Here is a 21,437-nt window from a genome sequence, read left to right as displayed (position 1 = left end):
ACCTACAAGTCTCCCATTGCAGTGTCCTCTGGTGGCACACCTTGTAATAGTACAAGCAGTAACCATGTAGGATACATGACAAACTCCATATCCCCGCCTGCTCCCCATAACCCTTGACTTCCCTATAGCAAGCAAGCAAGCGCTCTACTCAGAACTCGTCCACGGCAAATAAACCAAAGGCGGGCAGAGGAAATGTTACAAGGACACCCTCAAAGTCTCCCTGATAAAGTGCGACATTCCCACTGACACCTGGGTGTCCTTGGCCATAGACCTCCCGAAGTGGAGGAAATGCATTCGGGAGGGCGCTGAGCTCCTCGAGTCTCGCCACCGAGAGCGTGCACAAATCAAGCGCAGGCAGCGGAAAGAGCGTGCGGCAATCCAGGCTCCCTGCCCACCCTTTCCCTCAACGACTATCTGTCCCACCTGTGACAGAGACTGTGGCTCTCATATTGGACTGTACAACCACCTAAGAACTCATGCTAAGAGTGGAAGCAAGACTTCCTCGATTCTGAGGGACTGCCTATGATGATGATGATATAAGTCAAAATTCATAGCCCAGAAGCTTTGGTTTGTCAGAACCGTCCATTTATTCTTAACCTAAATAATGGGTTCCGTGTAAGCATGTTAAATGTGAAGGCCAGTGTTCAGGCACTTACTGTGGGTGTTACAGTGCTGCGATAATAGCACCCTGATTATTGCAGCGGTCCACAACTCGCAGCACGTGACTCACATTCACGGACAGAACTACAGCGGCCGGCATGCACCGCGGCAAAAGCCGCGGCCGGGTTGGCTGGCGCGCGCGGATGACGGCGGTGGGGCCCGAGCCAATGAGCGTGTGGGTGTGGTCAGTCCGTCCGGCTGCCGAACGGTGACGCGCGAAAGGAGCAGGAAGATGGCGGCGGTGGCGATGTTGGCAATGTGTGGAGCCGGTTGGCGGAGCCGCGCGAGGTGGGCGCGAGCGGCAGTGATCACGGCCGCCCAACGGTCGATGGCGCATTTCACCTTCGTGCCGGAGCCCGACCCCACGCAGTACGGTGAGAGGGGGCGGGGAGAGAGAGAGGACACGGGGGAAGACCTTTGCGTTAGAGGACATTGCTCTTGACTCTTCAACGGTGATAGGGCTCCGGTTTCAGCACAGGGAGACAGTGCTGCAATGTAAAAAGTGCTGCTGCTGGTTTAACCGTCCCTCATTGACAGTATGCTCCTGTGACAGGTGTTCTCTCTCCCCTGCCCGTGTAACCCTGCGGCTGTTACTGACTGTGTACGATGGTGATACTGTGATGGCAACCTTTACGCCCCAAACCACTGCACAGCCAATGAATGAAGCACTTTTGAAGGGAGTGAAATTAGGAAACACTGCTACACATAAAGGGTGCTAGAAGTTTGAAACACTCTTCCGCAAATTGTTAATTTTAAATCTGAGATTACTAGATTGTTGTCAGCTCTAAAGAGCTGCGCAGCCGTGCATCTTAGAGGGTACATTGATGAGCACTTTGTATCCTGCAAAGTTTCTCATCAGACAACAATTTAACTTGGAGTGATCTCTGGTTTTGTTCACTTGAAGCAATTAAATTTTGTGTCATTCAAGGGACAGGCCAGTGGAACCCATTTCCTCTGATCTCCATTTCCTGTAATCGCCTCCGTCCAGTCGGCAAGCGTGACCCTGAGCTTGAATTTCTGGTCGCTTGTCATTTTAATTCTCGGGACCACTCTCACTCTGATCTCTGTCTGTTCCACTGAAGCTTAATGTAAGCTCAAGGAACAGCACCTCATCTTTCTATTAGGCACTTTGCAGCCTACTGGATTCAAAATTGAGTTCAACAGTTTCAGATCACAACCTGTGCCCCCATTTTTCCAGATGGCAGCTGTTGAGATGATTCCGATATTCCCATTCACGTCTCCTCTAGACCCATCTTTAGTTTCTTTACTTGTACCATTATCATCTCCTGTCACCTTGCACCATCAATTTACAGCACAGAAGGAGTCCATTTCGGCTCATCGTGTCTGCGCCGGCCAATAAAGAGCGATCCAGCCGAATCCGACTTTCCAACTCTTGGTCCGTAGCCCTGTAGGTCACGGCACTTCAAGTACACATCCAAGTACTTTTTAAATGTGAGGGTTTCTGCCTGTACCACCTTTCAGGCCGTGAGTTCCTGACCCCCACCACTCTGGGTGAAGAAATTTCCCCTCAAATCCCCTCTAAACCTTCTACCAATTACTTTAAATCTGTATCCCCGAGTTGTTGGCCCCTCTGCTAAGGGAAATAGGTACATGCTGTTATCTAGGTCCCTCATAATTGTAGACACTTCAATAAGGTCTCCCCTCAGTCTCCTCTGTTCCGAAGAAAACAAACACAGCCTATACAATCTTTCCTCATAGCTAATATTCTCCAGTCCAGGCAACATCCTCGTAAATCTCCTCTGTACCCTCTCTAGTGCAATCATATCTTTCTTGCAATGCGGTGACCAGAACTGCACGCAGTACTCTAGCTGTGGCCTAACTAGTGTTTTACACAGTTCAAGCATAACCTCACTGCTCTTGTATTCTCTGCCTCAGCTAATAAAGGCAAGTATTCTGTATGCCTTCCTAACCACCTTATCTACTTGGCCTGCTACCTTCAGGGATCTCTTGACCTGCACTTCAAGGTCCTTTTGTTCGTCTACACTTTTCAGTGTCCTACCATTTAATGTATATTCCCTTGTTAGCCCTCCCCAAATGCATTACTTCACACTTCTTTGGATTGAATTCCATTTGCCACTGTTCTGCCCACCAGACCAGTTCATTGATATCTTCCTGCAGTCTACAGCTTTCTTCTTTATTATCAACCACACAGCCGATTTTAGTATCATCTGCAAACTTCTTAATCATACCCCCTACATTCAAATCTAAATCATTGATATATCATAGACTTTCAAGTTTGTTCTTATGTTCTCCCCTCCCTGCATTCCCTGCCTCTACTTGCTTAAAATAGGTTACATCTCTAACTTTTTTCAGTTCTAACAAAAGATCATAAATCTGAATCATCTTCACAGATGCTGCCTGACTTGCTGAGTATTACCAGCATTTTCTGTTTTTATTTCTGTGATCAACCTTGTATATCAAATTTCATCCCATTGTTCAAAGTTACCATTTTGTGAAAAATAAATCTCTCTTTTTATAGCTTGGTAATTAATAAAGATAAATTGTTAATATTGTACATACTGATTTGCCATTCTGGATTTTTAAAAAGTATATGTAGTAGAAAGTCATTGCACAAATGAAGGTGATGAGACAAGATAGTGGCACGATGGTTTTATTCAAGAATTTGTTTTGATAAATCAAAAGCTTGCTTTCACATCAGCTCATTGATTCCAGTAATAAATGAACAAAAAGCAGTTTTGACAGTATTAGTTGATTTCTGAAATCATTTACTAGAAACGTAAGTAAATAAGGTGCTTTGTTTAATATTTTATTAGTTAGATTTTATGCCTCTGGTTTATAAATGATTTTTTAGAATTGGATGCATGAACACAGTATTCAAAGCTCATTATTCACTGCTGCAAAATGGAAGGCACTTCAGCTTTCATTGGATGACTTTGTAATGAGAAAATATTTTGTGTATTTTTTTAAAGGCCCAACTCAGAAGATGAACCTTTTCCAATCTATTACAAGTGGCTTGGACAATGTTTTGGCAAAAGATCCAACTGCAGGTATGTAATTTTCTTTTCTTTTTTGCGGGGGCGGAACATGGAAATGGGAGGAGGAAATGTTCTTAATGGAATTGTTTAAGTCTATATCTTGTTTTTAATTGTATTTCAGTGGTTCATGCATTAAAACAATTTTAGCATTCATTCTGATGTAAATAGTGCATTGTATTTTGGTCTATTAATTTTGGTGATATCTTTGGTTTCCTCCTTAATCTTTTGCAGAGAGTGGTATTATAAATAGTTTAATTGCAGCCAAAATGAGATCTGACCCTTTTTGTGTGCGGGGAAAAAGCCCGCTCACTAATTTTTTCCCGACTCTCCCTGTCCCGTTGAACCATAAAGTAGGAAGCTTCAATTCTTTTTTTACAAAAAGAATGCAGCCATAATCATAGAATTTCAAATTCTTCTTGAGGGTGAGAAAGCTAGGTCTCAAACTAGTCTCCTGAACTTAAATAAAGATAATTACAAATGTATGAAGGCAGAGTTGGTTAAAGTGGACTGGGAAAATATATTGAAACGTAAGACTGTAGAAAAGCAGTGGCAAACATATAAGGAGATATTTCATAACTCTCAGCAAATATATATTCCAGTGAGGAAGAAAGACTAAGAGCAGGATGAACCATCTGTGGCTAACTAAGGAAGTAAAGGATGGTATCAAATTGAAAACAAAGGCATACAATGTTGTGAAGAATAGTGGAAGACCAGAGGATTGGGAAATGTTTAGAAACCAGCAAAGGACGACTAAAAAAAAAAGATAAAGTGAGAGAGGATAGCTTATGAGAGTAAACTAGCAAGAAATATAAAAACAGACAGTAAGAGCTTCTACAGGTATACAAAAAGGAAGAGAGCAGCTAGAGTAAATGTTGGTCCCTTAGAGGATGAGACAAGGGAATTATTAATGGCAAATGGGGAAATGGTGGAGACTTGGAACAAATATTTTGTATCGGTCTTCAAGGTAGAAGACAGTAAAAGCATCCTAATAATAATCCAAGAAGCTATTTGGGGGGTGGTGGGGGAGGACTTAAAACAATCACTATCACTAGAGAAAAAGTACTAGGCAAACTATTAGGACTAAAGGTGGACAAGTGCCCTGCACCTGATGACCTGCATCCTAGGGTCTTAAAATGGGTGGCTTTAGAGACAATGGATGCATTGGTTGCAATCTACCAAAATTCGCTGTATTCTGGAGAGGTCCCAGCAGACTGGAAAACTGCAAATGTAAGGCCCCTATTTAAGAAAGGAGGGAGACAGAAAGCAGGAAACTATGGACCAGTCTGCTTAACATCTGTCATTGGGAAAATGCTGAAGACCATCATTAAGGAAGTAGTAGCAGGACATTTAGAAAATCATAATGCAGTCAAGCAGAGTCAGCATGGTTTTATGAAAGGGAAATTATGTTTGACAAATTTGCTGGGGTTCTTTGAGGATTTAACGAGCAGGGTGGATAAAGGGGAACCAGTAGATGTCATGTATTTGGATTTCCAGAAAGCATTCGATAAGGTGCCACATAAAAGGTTACTGCACAAGATAAGAGCTCACGGTGTTGGGGATAATATATTAGCGTGGATAAAGGATTGGCTAACTAGCAGAAAACAGAGAGTTGGGATAAATGGGTCATTTTCGGGTTGGCAAGCTGTAACTAGTGGGATGCCACAGGGATCAGTGCTGGGGCCTCAACTATTTACAATTTTTATGTTAATGAATTGGATGAAGGGACTGGGTATAATGTAACCAAATTTGCTGATGATACAAAGATAGGTGGGAAAGTAAGTTGAGAGGAGGATGCAAAGAATCTGCAAAGGGATATAGATAGGCTAAGTGATTGGGCAAAAAATTGGCAGATGGAGTATATTGTGGGAAAATGTGAGGTTATCCACTTTGGTAGGAAAAATAAAAATGCAAATTATTTGAATGGGGAGAGATTACAAAATGCTGCAGTACAGAGGGATCTGGGGGTCCTTGTACATGAAACACAAAAAGTTAGCATGCAGGTACAGCAAGTAATTAGGAAGGGAAATGGAATGTTAGTCTTTATTGCAGGGGGGATGGAGTATAAAAGTAGGGAAGTCCTGCGACAATTGTACAGGGCATTGGTAAGACCACATCTAGAGTACTGCGTACAGCTTTGGTCTCCTTGATTAAGGAGGGATATATTTGCATTGGAGGCAGTCCCTCGAAATCGAGGAAGACTTGCTTCCACTCTAAATGAATTCTCAGGTGGCTGTACAGTGCAATGCGGGAATTACAGTCTCTGTCACAGGTAGGGCAGACAGTGGTTGAAGGAAAAGGTGGGTGGGAAGCTCCTTCCGCTGTCTGCGCTTGATTTCTGCATGCGTTCTGCGACGAGACTTGAGGTGCTCAGTGCCCTCCCGGATGCTCTTCCTCCATTTTGGGCGGTCTTGGGCCAGGGATTCCCAGGTGCTTTATCAAGGAAGCTTTGAGGATGTCCTTGAAACGTTTCCTTTTCCCATCTGGGACTTGCTGTGTAGGAGTTCCGAGTAGATCATTTGCTTAGGGAGTCTCGTGTCGGGCATGCGGACGATGTGGCCCGCCCAACGGAGCTGGTCGAGCTTCAATGTTGGTGATGTTGGCCTGAGCGAAAACACTGACGGTGCGTCTATCCTCCCAGTGGATTTGCAGGATCTTGCGGAGGCAGCGTTAGTAGTACTTTTCCAGTGCTTTTAGATGTCTGCTGTATATGATCCACATCTCTGAGCCAAATAGGAGGACGGGTATCACTACTGCCCTGCAGACAATAAGCTTGGTGCCAGATTTGAGATCCTGGTCTTTAAACACTCAGAGAAGGTTCACGAGGTTGATTCCTGAGATGAAGGGGTTGTCACATGAAGAAAGGTTGAGCAGGTTGGGCCTATGCTCATTGGAGTTTAGAAGAATGAGAGGTGATCTTATTGAAACATATAAGATTCTGAGGGGGCTTGACAGGATAGCTGCAGAGAGGTTGTCTCCATTCTTGGGAGAATCTAGAACTCGGGGGCATAAGGGGTTGCCCATTTAAAATGGAAATGAGGAGCAATTTCTTCTGAGGGTCGTGAATCTTTGAAATTCTCTGCTCCAGAATACTGGGTCATTGAATGTATTGAAGGTGGAAGTAGACAGATTTTTGAATGATAAGGGAGTCAAGGGTTATGGCGGGGAAGTGGAGTTGAGGCCAGGATCAGATCAGCCATGATCTTATTGAACGGCGGAGCAGGCACCATGGGTCAAATGGCCTACTCCTGCCCCTACTTTCTATGTATAATGTTTAAAATATATATTTTCATTCTTGCATTTTGTTTGGGACATTTTATTACGTTTAAGGCGCTATATTAATGTAAGGTGTTTTATTTGCAGGCTTTCCCTAAAGTAGAGATCTGGATGTGACTAATGTAGATGAAAATGAATTAATTTTGAACTTGGACATAAAATTAACTGCATTTATGTGCCCTGTCTCTTAAAATGAATACTTCTGCTGACATGTTTGCTGCATGCTTCTGGTGTTACTGGAAAAACTGGCTTGTCAAGCTACAAATTACAACTTCTTCCCTCCTTTACAGCTTTCAGTTGCCTCCAGCAAATTCTGTAGATTGTTTTCTGTCATTATTTACAACTGAGACTCACTCATCATTTCATTCGTGTATTGGTATCAGCTGAATGACAAACTAAAAATAATGGGTCAAATTTGCTGTCAAAATAATGGTGAGACTTTTGGAGTTCGCCGTTACTTATGCGCAAATGATACAGCAACTTCAGATGAGGGGAGATGCGCGGTTAAATGCGAATATCCAAAAGTTGATGTCTTGAGTTGCGCGACTTCACCCGTAGCTTCACGAAAACGGCATCTCTCTGTCTGCCTCACCATTGAAATTGATTGATTCACGTGAAGTTGCAGTATTTGCGTGGCAGGTATGAACTAAACTCGCCACCTAACCATGTAAGGGCATGTCTAACTAACAGCAGACACTATTAGATATAAAAACAGAAAATGTTGGAAATCTCAGCAGATCAGGCAGCATCTGTGGAGAGGAAGCAGAGTTAACGTTTCGGGTCAATGACCCTTCGTCAGAACTGGAGAGTGTTTGAAAAGATCAGATTCTTAACAAGCACTGAAAGGGAGAGGGGAAGAAAGAACAAAAGGGAAGGTCTGTGATAGGTTGGAAGACAGGAGAGATTAGAGAGACAAAAAGGGATGATGGCCCAAATTCAAATGGTAATGCCAGGAGTTCGAAAAACATTAGTCAAGATAGGATGTGAATGGTGGGATAATGACCAGCTGCCATTGGAGACGAGACACTATTAGATGCCCTGCTGCAGAGAAATCTGGGCCAATGTCTGAATTCATTTACTCCTCTACAAATATTGGGAAAAGAGAAAATAACATATATTCGGTAGAAAATAAGAGGTAACATTCTTTTAACTATGAATCATGTAAATCAGGAACAAAATGTATACTGCTGCAGTGGTGAAATGTGTTGTAATATCAGTGTGTAGTGTCATGGAATAAAATGTTTGATTTCTATTAATTGCTGAAAAGAGGCCAAGTATCCCCCAAGGAAGAGAGAATTATAACAACCTGCTGGTGCACATCTCCTAGTGCTTGTGTATTGTGAGAGATGAGTGAACAGGTTGCCTGCCAAACTCTCCTTGTCTTCAGGCGGTGCGAGACCAAGTATGACCTGTGAAGGAAAATAGAGGGATTTCATACAAAAAAAAGTTAATTCCATAATTTTCAAAACTGGATCAGGCACGTGTTTTATAAAGGCTGAGGAAGATATTTCTTTTCTACCATTATTTTCTTAAGTGCTCTATTTTCTTGAATTTTAGTGGTCCATTTTCAGCAATCAAAAAAATGTAGGTTGCACATTGGAATACAGACATGCAATGGAGTGATAGTGTGTGGTTGTCAGAGATTGTCCAGTTGTCAAGCAACTGATTTCAGCCATGTTAGGGAGCTTGAACAAAAAATCAAGAGTGTGAGTCGCTCTGAGTTTCTGTTGCCCAGTATTTTCAGAGCAGCATTGATGCATGCTTGTGAGCTGGGATACTTGCCTGTCCTCTTAGCCAAGGATGGCAGCTTATGGTGAAACCCTTTTTTAAATTAAAATTATTTTGGATGTTGCATTTGGCTACGTAAAACTTAATTAGGTTGAACTTTTCTCCTTGCAGTCAGTTACAGAATTTAAATAAAGCAAAATCTAGCTGGAAAAGCTTGGAGGAAGAACAGTTGTAACGAAAAGAAGAGCGCAGGGATGTGAAAATCATTAGAATAAATTAGTAGGATGAAAACAACATAAAGGAACAGACAAAGGGAGGATTCACAAATGAATGGAAGGAGTCTGAAAAACACAAAAAGGCATTATTGGGGCCTGCTGGAAGAGGTTTGAGAGGGATAAACTGTACAGGCACTCTGCTTTTATTTGATTTTTGGGGGTTGTTGGTTGAAACCGTTGGACTTTATTAATGGTGAGTTTCTGTCTGTAAGAGCACAGTAGTTCCTTAGAAGTCCAGTTTTCTTTTAAAAATAATTTTTGTATTCCTTAAGGTGCTGGGTTTTGGCGCTGGGGAATAGAACACTTTCCATTTTGGGTGTCCAGTGTCGGAATTAAGCGCTCCTCGGTCAGGTATACCAAGGTGAGATATAGAGCGTTTCTCATACCAGCCTCTCCAAATGCAATTGCCAATTTGATGGAAAATTAGCGGCAGTTTTGAGCTGTTGGGTCCATGCTTGCAAGGAATGGGAACATTACTGGCCAAACACAATTGATAATAGGACTGTTGCTGTTAAAGAAGGAAAAGAATTGTGTTATGTCGCACCCTTCATGACTTGATGATGTCCCAAAGTACTTCACAACCAATGACTTGTAGTCACTTGTAATGTAGGAAATGCGGCAACTAATTTGAACACAGCAAGGTCCCACTACCAGCAATGAAATAAATGAGCAGATAATTTGTTTTTGTAATGTTAGTTGTAGGATAAATATTGTCCAGGACACTGTTCGCTCTTCTTTAAATAGTACCATTGGATCTTTTATGTCTACCTGAGAGGGCTGATCAGACCTCAGTTTATTGTCTCATCCTCAGTAATGCACTAGAGTGTCAAACTAGATTATGTGCACAAGTTACTGGAGTGGGGCTTAAACCCACGACCTTCTGATTGAGACACAAGTGCTCCGTCTGAGCCAAGGTTGGCACCATTTTTCAAGTCTATAGGTAGTAGGGGAATGGAAGGCTGGATGGTAAAGAGAGCTAGAAAAGAGTAAGATAAAATCAGAAACAGTGTAAAGATTCTTGATTTCAACAGTGAGATTGCAGTAAGGAACCAAGAGCACATTGATGGTGTATTTGGAATTTAAGGGAAACAAGGAGAAAAAATTCAGAGCACTGTGTTAACAATAAAATAGAGATTAAAAATGCAATGGAAATTAAAGGCTACAAATGCCAGTAGGTTACTTCTGTTCCCTACTCCACCCATCAAAGCTTCAGGAAACTTCCAATAATAATAGTGATATGACCTGTTTAGTTAGGGAAAATGTCTACCATGAATCTGGGAAATAACCTTTTGTTTGAAGGAAAATTTTCTGTGAAATAATTGATTTAAAAACATTGTGGCATTCTCTTAACTTTGAGCAAAAATCTAGACAAGTTGCATTTATAAGATATGGCTCAAATTATCAAAGATCATGTGATCTGTTTAGTCTAACATAGTGTAAAATTATAGGTAATAAGATAATAGTTTCCTTTATGGTTTACCTTACTTCAGTTTCAGTTGAAACATAATGGCATTTTTATAAACAAGCTACATTTTGAGTATGTTATGAGATGTTGGCTTGTGCCAATAAATATCAAATCGTTTAAAAAAAAGACACGACTGCTGCCAACAACATAAAGGGCCCAAGTTTCCACAGGATAAAAAACGGGCGCCCCCCCGAGCTGGGCGCCCGTTTTTCGCGCCTAAAACGGCGCCAGAAAAAAAACGCGCTATTCTCGAGCGCTTTGCAGCTCCTTGTCTGTTTGGCGCTGCGCCCAGGGGGGCAGAGCCTACACTCGCGCCTATTTTGTAAGTGGGAGGGGGCGGGTACTATTTAAATTAGCTTTTTTCCTGCTGGCAACGCTGCGCGTGCGCGTTGGAGCGTTCGCGTATGCTCAGTGTGAAAAAAACATTGGCACTCGACCATTTTTGTAGTTCTTTGTAGCTGTTTAATTTTTGAACATTTTTTTAATAAAAGCACATTGCCATCAGCACTTGCAGCCTTCTCACTGTCTCCTTCCCCTCCCCACCCTCCACGGTAAAAAAACGCTGTCTCCTTCCCCTCCGCGGCGGCAAACCGCTGTCTCCTTCCCCTCCCTCCCCTCCGCGACAACAAACGGCGGTTTCCTTCCCCACCCCCCGCGGCAACGAACGATGGCTGAAGCACTTTCACACAGGTAGGAAGATGGTTTATTTAATCTTTTCTTTGCTTATAAATGTTTATTCAGGTTTGATTTATTTGTATAATATTTGTAGAAGTATAAATAAGGATTGATTGTATAATTTAATTACTTCCCTTCCCCCCCCCGCCCCCCCCCCCCACCTCGTTCTGGACGCCTAATTTGTAACCTGCGTCTGATTTTTTAATGTGTAGAACAGGTTTTTTCAGTTCTACAAAAATCTTCACTTGCTCCATTCTACTTTAGTTTGGAGTACGTTTTCACTGTGGAAACTTTCAAATCAGGCGTCAGTGGCCGGACACTTTTGAAGAAAAAATTCTGTTCCAAAGTAGAACTGTTCTACCTCACTAGAACTGCAGAAAAAAAAATGTGGAGAATTGCGATTTCTAAGATAGTCCGTTCTCCACCAGTTGCTCCTAAAAATCAGGCGCAAATTATGTGGAAACTTGGGCCGAAAGTCATTGTGCATGCGCAGTTCCAATGGTCTCTTGGTTGTTCTTGCCAGACTTTGTAGTCAGCAGTCATTTTGATAGAATGGAAATTGTGTTAGTTTTGCCAGTCATTAGAATAATTCACAACCCTGCTTCGCAAATGTGGCCACAGTCCCCAAAGGTTTAGGAAAGGTTCATAAAATCCTAATGCGTGTAAAATCCTAATGACCGCGATTCGATGTAAATATTTGGAAGGAAGAGTTCGCAGGTTTAACGACGAAGTTGAGCATGCACCATCCTTAGATGATAGAAAAGATATTTTTTTTAAAAAAGAGAAAAATATAAAACTTGAGATAAAGCTGAGCCTGGAGCTTTGGGCTGAGGAATCTTGGCTATTTTCAATGTGGAGTTGTCTCTAATTGTTGCATGTTTATAAATCAAATTGCTACTGGGAAAATGCGCGTTTTTAATTTCATTTGTATTTCTTTATAATCAAATTATTTCCAACAAGGGAAAAACAATGCTAAAGTTGGCATTTAGTCAGACCTCCATCTGTTGTGAAAGTTACTTTTAAAATTTGGGACCTGACAGTTATGCGCCGAATGCTTCCGGTAGCTTCTGGTTCATTGGCAGAAGCCACTCTGTTTAAAAAAAATTTCAAAATTAAAAAAAAAATTATGCTATTGTACACCTGTGTTACTAATGCAATATTCCTGAAATTTTGATGCTTTACATTGGTTGGAAACGATCCCAGACTCTGAGGTGGTGTGAATCGAAGCAAAGTTGCTTTCCTATAGAGAGGTAGAAATAATCAGATGACAAATCAACCATGATTTCTCTGATGTGCGTGCTTCCGTCCCTAGAGAGGGTACTCTCAGAATAGAAATGGCAAAATCTGGGAATAGGTTGATGACTGCTTTCATCCAGGGAATGGGACGCACCGCACGCATAATGTTTGGCTCATGCCCAGGTTGAATTATTTGGACATATGGTCAGTATTTAAGGACATAAGAAATAGGAGCAGGATTAGGCCATATGGCCCCAATAAGATCATGGCTAACCTTCATCAACTTCACTTTCCCACCCTATCCCTATAATCCCTTGATTCCATTAATGTCCAAAAATCTGTCTATCTCAGTCTTGAATGTATTCATTGACTGAGCACCCACAGCTCTCTGGGTAGAGATTCACAACCCTCTGAGTGAAGAAATTTCTCCTCATCTCAGTTCTAAAATGACAACCCCTTATCCTTAGACTATGACTCCTGGTTCTGTACTATCCACCCAGGGAAAACCGACTCTCAGCATCTACCCTGTCAAGCCATCTAAGAATTTTATACGTTTCAATGAGATCATCTTTCATTCTTCTAAACTCCAGATAACATCGGCCCAATCTACTCAAGCTGTCCTCAGGACAGCCCTCTCAAACCAGGAAGCAATCTAGTGAACTTTTGTTGCATCCCCTCCAAGGTAAGTATATCCTTCCTTAGGTAAGGAGACCAAAACTGTACACTGTACTCCAGGTGGGGCCTCTCCAAAGCCCTAGATGTCCTTACTCTTGTACTCCAACCCCCTTGCAATAAAGGCTAACATACCATTTGCCTTCCTAATTGCTTGCTGTACCTGTATGTTGTTAACTCTGTGATTTGTGGACAAGGTCCCCCAAATCCCTCTGAATACCAACATGTGCTAGTCTCTTGCCTTTTTAAAAAAACAATTTCTATTCTTCCTGCCAAAGTGGATAATTTCACACTTCCCCACATTTTGCTCCATCTGCCACGTTCGTTCCCAATCCCTTTGCAGCCTTTTTGTGTCCTCCTCACAATTTACTTTCCCATCTAGCTTTGTATCGTAAGCAAACTTGGATATATTGCACTCTGTTCCCTCATCCAAGTCTTGGTATCAATTGTAAATAGTTGAGGCTCAAGCACTGATCCTTGCAGCACTCCACTAGTTACACCTTGCAATCCCGAAAATGACTCATTTATCCTTACTCTGTTTTCTGTCCGTTAATCCATACTGGCCGGAGGTTCGAGTGGCTGGATTGGTTGGGCCAAATGATCTGTTTCTGTGCTGTATATTCTATGTCGGGACGGGCGAGGTCCGGAGGTCGGGAGAGGAGAGGACGGACGAGACACAGAGGAGTGGAGAGGTTGGAGGCCAGAGGTGGAGCAGTGTGGACAAAACCCAAGGGAAGGCGCAACACGGGCCAATAGTGAGGTCGTGAGGCTCACATTGCATACTATGAATTCCATGTAGAGAGAGGCCCTGTGTGAAGGAGGAAGGAAGGAGAACAGTCGGAGTATGTTTGAGTTTGTGTGTATGTATTGGCACATGTGACAGAGCCTGGTCTCCACTCGTCTTGGATCCCCTTGCCACTGGACCAAGACCGTGCTCTGTCAAGCCCGTGTGGTGGCTGGTGTGCGATGGCCACCCCACGTTAAAATAATTCACACACAGGCATCTTCCACATTTAAAATGAGTTCATCAATCACCTGAGTACTCATTTTTAGTGTGGAAGCAAGTCATCCTCGACCCCGAGGGACTGCCTATGATGATGATTCTATGTAATTTTATGTACGATTTGTGAAAAAAGATTTCCCCTTTCATAAAACCGTGTTGGCTCTGCTGAATCATAGTGATTTTCTAAGTGCCCTGTTACTAAGTCCTTAATAATAGATTCTAGCATTTTCCTGACTACTGATGTCAGGCTAGCTAGCCTATAGTTCCCTGTTTTCTCGCTCCCTCTCTCAAGAGTGGGGGGGGGGGGGGTTTATGCTTGAACTGTATAAAACACTGGTTAGGTCACAGCTAGAGTACTGCATGCAGTTCTGGTCACCACATTACAGGAAGGATGTGATTGCACTGGAGAGGGTACAGAGGAGATTTACGAGGATGTTGCTGGGAGTGGAGATTCTTAGCTTTTAGGACAATTTAGATAGGCTGGGTTTGTTTTCCTTGGAACAGAGGAGGCCAAGGGGAGACCTCATTGAGGTGTATACATTTATGAGGGACCTAGATATAATGGATAGGGCCTATTTCCCTTAGCAGAAGGATCAACAACCAGGGGGCATAAATTTAAAGTAATTGGTAGAAGGTTTAGAGGGGATTTGAGGGGAAGCTTCTTCATGCAGAGGGTTGTGGGGGGTCTGGAACTCACTGCCTGAAAGGGTGGTAGAGGCAGAAACCCTCACCACATTTAAAAAAATATGTGCACTTGAAGTGCTGTAACCTGCAGGGCTACGGACCTAGAGCTGGAAAGTGGGATTAAGCTGGATAGCCTCTTGCGCAAGTTGTTTTGCCCTTGGTGGTTTCGAATCACCCACTACAACAGTTCTAGACACCGGAATTATAGTGGTAAACAGAAATACTCAGTTATAGCCAGATCTTTTGGTCTCAGCCGTCACAAAGCTTTTATTCAAGTTGAAGCATTCACCTGCACCCAGTAAAACACACCCTGGTGGTGTAAAACAAACAAACACAGTACAACACACAACCCTCGTCCATCTGAACAGGCCTCTAACGCGAAGTACCCATGACTAAAACACCCCTCTTCGGATTCAAAATTGCACCACCGAATCTGTCCAACAGAATTGTGCATACGCTTACGATCCGTGCAAAAACCTCCCACTAAACCCCTAGGGTGTCGTGTGTCGGTTAACATCCCTTCACACTATGCAGTGGCCTTAAAGATGTGTGGGCTGGAATAAATGCTCACTAATTACCCCCCTGGCTTACTCGCTACTTCTCTAGATGAGGTGTATTTTCTGTTCTGTACCAATCTGTGGTATTCAAGTCCAGTCTCAAAGTCAGCTTCCCAGTCGAAAAGCAAGGCTCTCTTTGCTCGTAGATGGTGTTTCTTCTCTCCGTGTTGAACGAAGCGAGTAAGCGTCGAAGAGAGAGATGGCAGCCAAAACCTGCCACTCTTATACCTGCAAAATGCTTCTTCTCGTGCCAAAAGTTCAACTGTCCTTCGCCTGAGGCAGTACAACTGAAAGAGCAAAATCATGTCTTCGGCCTGTTCCTTTGTAACTGGGCTGTTTTCTCGATAAGGCTGGAGTGGTCTGGGTGGTCGAATAGCTTCCTTTGTGTTTTGTGCATCGACCACTCTTCTTGATCTCTCACTGATTACATGACAAAGGGACCATTCATCAACCATCTTCCTGCCATTTCAGCCATTGATTCCTGCCCACCTGATGTGTATTCCTATGGGAAAAGTTTGGACCTGTCCCATATCAGGCTGTCTGCATCTTTGCAGTAACAGCAAATTAAAGCAATGTCCAAAATTTTAAGTCCAAAAGTTTATACTTCTGCTGTTGATGTTTTCGTGGAATTCTTACACTTTTTGGCCAGCACGGACAGGGTGGGCCGAAATGGCCTCCTTCCGTGCTGTAAACCTCTATGATTCTAAGGGACTCACGTTTACTTTTGCCAGTCTCTTCCTTTTTACATACTTGTAAAAGCTCTTGCAATCTGTTTTTATATTTCTTGCTAGTTTACTCCCGATAAATCCCCAGGGCCTGATGGACTGCATCCCAGAGTACTTAAGGAGGTGGCCTTGGAAATAGCGGATGCATTGACAGTCATTTTCCAACATTTCATTGACTCTGGATCAGTTCCTATGGAGTGGAGGGTAGCCAATGTAACCCCACTTTTTAAAAAAGGAGGGAGAGAGAAAACAGGGAATTATAGACCGGTCAGCCTGACATCGGTAGTGGGTAAAATGATGGAATCAGTTATTAAGGATGTCATAGAAGCGCATTGGGAAAGAGGTGACATGATAGGTCCAAGTCAGTATGGATTTGTGAAAGGGAAATCATGCTTGACAAATCTTCTGGAATTTTTTGAGGATGTTTCCAGTAGAGTGGACAAGGGAGAACCAGTTGATGTGGTATATTTGGACTTTCAGAAGGCTTTCGACAAGGTCCCACACAAGAGATTAATGTGCAAAGTTAAAGCACATGGGATTGGGGGTAGTGTGCTGACATGGATTGAGAACTGGTTGTCAGACAGGAAGCAAAGAGTAGGAGTAAATGGGGACTTTTCAGAATGGCAGGCAGTGACAAGTGGGGTACCGCAAGGTTCTGTGCTGGGGCCCCAGCTGTTTACACTGTACATTAATGATTTAGACGAGGGGATTAAATGTAGTATCTCCAAATTTGCGGATGACACTAAGTTGGGTGGCAGTGTGAGCTGCAAGGAGGATGCTATGAGGCTGCAGAGTGACTTGGATAGGTTAGGTGAGTGGGCAAATGCATGGCAGATGAAGTATAATGTGGATAAATGTGAGGTTATCCACTTTGGTGGTAAAAACAGAGAGACAGACTATTATCTGAATGGTGACAGATTAGGAAAAGGGGAGGTGCAACGAGACCTGGGTGTCATGGTACATCAGTCATTGAAGGTTGGCATGCAGGTACAGCAGGCGGTTAAGAAAGCAAATGGCATGTTGGCCTTCATAGCGAGGGGATTTGAGTACAGGGGCAGGGAGGTGTTGCTACAGTTGTACAGGGCCTTGGTGAGGCCACACCTGGAGTATTGTGTACAGTTTTGGTCTCCTAACTTGAGGAAGGACATTCTTGCTATTGAGGGAGTGCAGCGAAGGTTCACCAGACTGATTCCCGGGATGGCGGGACTGACCTATCAAGAAAGACTGGATCAACTGGGCTTATATTCACTGGAGTTCAGAAGAATGAGAGGGGACCTCATAGAAACGTTTAAAATTCTGATGGGTTCAGACAGGTTAGATGCAGGAAGAATGTTCCCAATGTTGGGGAAGTCCAGAACCAGGGGTCACAGTCTAAGGATAAGGGGTAAGCCATTTAGGACCGAGATGAGGAGAAACTTCTTCACCCAGAGAGTGGTGAACCTGTGGAATTCTCTACCACAGAAAGTTGTTGAGGCCAATTCACTAAATATATTCAAAAAGGAGTTAGATGAAGTCCTTACTACTAGGGGGATCAAGGGGTAGGGCGAGAAAGCAGGAATGGGGTACTGAAGTTGCATGTTCAGCCATGAACTCATTGAATGGCGGTGCAGGCTAGAAGGGCCGAATGGCCTACTCCTGCACCTATTTTCTATGTTTCTATGTTCTATTTCCTCCCTCTTGATCAATTTCAATATCCCCAATGGCGATACACTGAATCAGTTTCCACATGTATGTCGACGACACCCAGCTCTACCACTCCACCACTTCTCACGACCCCTCCATGGCCTCTTAAATTGTCAGACTTCTTGTCCGACATGCAGTACTGGATGAGCAGAAATGTTCTCCAATTAAATATTGGGAAGACCAAAGCCATTGTCTTTGGTCCCCGCCACAAACTGCGTCCTGAGCCACTGATTTCATCCCTCTCCCTAGCATCTATCGGAGGCTAGACCTGACTATTCGCAACCTCGGCGTCATATTTAACCCTGAAATGAGCTTCCGGCCACATATCCGTGGCATAACTAAAGCCACCTATTTTGACCTCCATAACATTTTCCGTCTCTGTCCCTGCCTCAGCTCATCTGCTGCTGAAATCCTCATCCATGTCTTTGTTACCTCTAGACTTGACAATTCCAATGCTCTCCTGGCTGGCTTCCCACATTCTACCCTACGTAAACTTGAGGTCATCTTAAACTCGGCAGCACCTGTCCTAACTCTCACCAAGTCCCGATCACCTATCCCTATGCTCGCTGGCCAACATTGGCTCCCGGTTAAGCAACGTCTCAATTTCAAAATTCTCATCCTTGTTTACAAATCCCTCCATGGCCTCGCCCCTCCCTATCACTGTAATCTCTTTCAGCCTCACAACCCCATGTGCGCTCCGCAAATTCTGCCTTCTTGAGCATCCCTGATTATAACTGCTCAACCATTGGTAACTGTGCCTTCAGCTGCCTAGGCCTTAAGTTCTGGAACTCCCTCCCTTAACCTCTATGCCTCTCTACCTCTTTCCTCCTTTTAAGACGCTCTTTAAAGCCTCCCTCTTTGACCATGCTTTTAGAAACATAGAAACATAGAAACATAGAAACATAGAAAATAGGTGCAGGAGTAGGCCATTCGACCCTTCTAGCCTGCACCGCCATTCAATGAGTTCATGGCTGAACATTCAACTTCAGTACCCCATTCCTGCTTTCTCACCATACCCCTTGATCCCCCTAGCAGTAAGGACTTCATCTGCCGTAATTACCTCTTGTGTGGTTCGGTGTCAAATTTATTTGTTTTGTCTTATAACACTGCTGTGAAGCGCCTTGGGATGTTTTACTATGTTAAAGGCGCTTATATAAATAAAAGTTGTTGTTGTGATCCTTTGCTGATTTTTAGAACCCTCCCAATGCTCAGGCTTACTTCTCTTTTCGGCAACATTGTAAGCTTTTTTTAATCTAATATTATCCTTAACTTCTCTTGTTAACCATGACTATCACTTTTCCAGTGGAGTTTTCATTCCTCTAGGGAATGTATATTCATTGAGAGTTATGAATAATTTCTTTAAATGTTTGCCATTGCTTATCTACCTACTGTCATATCTTTTAATCTAAGTTCCCAGTCTACCTCAGCCAACTCGGCTGTAATTGGCTTTGTTTAAATTTAAGACCCTCGTTTCGGACTTAAACACAACCCTCTCAAACGTAATTGTTATTATGATCACTCTTCCACAGAGGATCCTTTATTATAAGATTACTAATTAACCCTATCTCATTGCACAAAATTAAATCTAAAATTCCCTAGTTGGTTCCTCAACATATTTATTTTAGAAAACTGTCCCAAATGCATTCCATGAATTCCTCCTCCAAATTACTTTTGCAAATTTGGTTTGCCCAGTCTATGAAGAGGAAAGTCCCCCAAGATTATTGCATTATCCTTGTTACATGCTCCTCTCATTTCCTGATTTATACTCTGTCCAACACTATTATTACTGTTACAAAAGCAAAATACTGCGGATGCTGGAATCTGAAATAAAAACAGAAAATGCTGGAAATCTCAGCGGGTCAGGCAGCATCTGTGGAGAGAAATACAAAGTTAACGTTTCAGTTCGATGACGAAGGGTCGTCGACCCGAAACGTTAACTCTCTTTTTCTTTCCACAGATGCTGCCTGACCCGCTGAGATTTCCAGAATTTCATGTTTTTAAACTATTACTACTGTTACCGGGCTAAAAACTACTCCCTCCAATGTTTTCTGCCTTTTTTATTTCCTGGCTCCACCTATACTGACTCTACATCTTGATTTTCTGGACTAAGATTGTTTTTCCCTACAGCCTTTATCTCATCTTTTATCCGGGCTACCCCACCTCCTTTTCCATTTTGCTTATTTTTTCTAAAAGTCAAATTTCCTGGAATATTTAGTTCCCAACTTTGGTCACCCTGCAATTACGTCTCTAATGGCTAGATCAAACCCATTTATCTCTCTCTGCCAGTAATTCATCTATCTTGTTACGAATGCTTCGTGCATTCAGGTATAATGCCTTTAATTTTAACTTTTTATCATTTTTCCCTGATGTTGCCTTAGTTGCTAATGCTTCATGACTGTTAATAAACTCTCTCCTCCTTCCTGGCACAATCTGCTTAATTTTACCCAAGTCATTACTCTGCTCTACAGCCTTGACTTTTCTCTTCAGAGTTATAAATTTACCTTTATCTGAACCCGCCCTCCTCCTTATTAGTTTAAAGCACTATCTACTGCCCTAGTTATTCGATTTGCCAGGACACTGGTCCGAACCCGGTTTAACACACAGGTCGGTGAGGTGAGTTGGTAAATATCTGTCTTTTCTCTATTTTTAAAGTAGATTTTTAACTAGAGGGATGGCAGTGCAGCTCAGTTCTGTGGCGTGCACATCCTGCGGCATGTGGGAAGTCCTGGATGCTTCGCGTGGCCTAGACAACCATGTGTGCAGGAGGTGTCCCCAGCTTCAACTACTCGAGCTCCGCGTTTTGGAGCTTGAGCAGCGGGTGGAGTCAATACGGTGTATCCGCGAGGCTGAGAGCTACGTGGATAGCACGTTTCAGGAGGTGGTCACCCTGCAGCTTAAAGGCACGCAGGCAGAGGGGAAGTGGGTGACCACCAGACGTAGTAAAAGTGCTAAGCAGGTAGTGCTGGAGTACCCCCGTGAATCCATCTTGCTTTCAAACCGATATTCACTTCTGAGTATCGTAAGGACGATGGTGCCTCTGGTAGGAGTGCAGCCAGAGCCAATTCCAAGGCACCACGGGTGGCTCAGCTGCACAGGGGGGAGGGACGAAGAATAAAAGTGCCCTAGTGATAGGGGATTCCATAGTTAGGGGAAGACGTGACTCCCGAATGGTTTGGTGCCTCCCTGGTGCCAGGGTCAAGGATGTCACAGAGCGGACGCAAAGCATTCTGGAGGGGGGAGGGGGGGGGGGTGAGTGAGAGGTGAGAGGTCGTGGTCCATATCGGGACCAACGACATAGGTAAAATGAGGTCCTACAGGAAGAATTCAGGGAGCTAGGAAGAAAATTAAAGGGTAGGACCTCAAAGATAGTAATCTCCGGGTTACTACTGGTGCCACATGCTAATGAGTATAAGAATAGAAGGATAGAGAGAATGAACACGTGGCTGGAAAGTTGGTGTAGGAGGGAGTGCTTTAAATTCTTGAGGCATTGGGACCGCCTCTGGGGGAGATGGGACCTGTAGAAACCGGATGGGTTGCATCTCAGCAGCGCCGGGACCAATATCCTCGCGGGGAGTTTTGCTAGTGCTGTTGGGGAGAGTTTAAACTAGGTTGGCAGGGGGATGGGAACCTGAGAATAAATTCAAAAGGTAAGGAAATAAAGCAGAAGTTGGATAGCAAGAATCTAGAAAGCGAATCTGTAAGACAGAGGAAACAGGGCTTAGTATGTAATAAGCAAGGAGGTCTTCCTGTGCTGAATGGTATATACTTTAATGCAAGGAGTATA

The 21,437-nt window shown here is 43.3% G+C and overlaps 1 protein-coding gene across 2 annotated transcripts in view; it reads left to right on the top strand.

Moving 5' to 3' along the window:
- The first annotated feature begins 857 nt into the window (after positions 1–857).
- bckdhb (branched chain keto acid dehydrogenase E1 subunit beta) overlaps positions 858–21,437 on the top strand; it is a 541,209-nt gene continuing 520,629 nt past the window's right edge. For both annotated transcript variants that reach the window (XM_070885573.1, XM_070885572.1), the window contains exons 1-2: positions 858–1,034; positions 3,612–3,689. In XM_070885573.1, coding sequence (XP_070741674.1) covers positions 893–1,034; positions 3,612–3,689 — 220 coding nt within the window. In that variant the 5' untranslated portion in view covers positions 858–892. The remainder of the gene's footprint in view (positions 1,035–3,611; positions 3,690–21,437) is intronic.

This window comes from Pristiophorus japonicus, chromosome 7 (assembly GCF_044704955.1).
Source record: "Pristiophorus japonicus isolate sPriJap1 chromosome 7, sPriJap1.hap1, whole genome shotgun sequence".
Lineage (NCBI taxonomy): Eukaryota > Metazoa > Chordata > Chondrichthyes > Pristiophoridae > Pristiophorus > Pristiophorus japonicus.
This window is presented reverse-complemented; position numbering and strand designations above follow the sequence as displayed.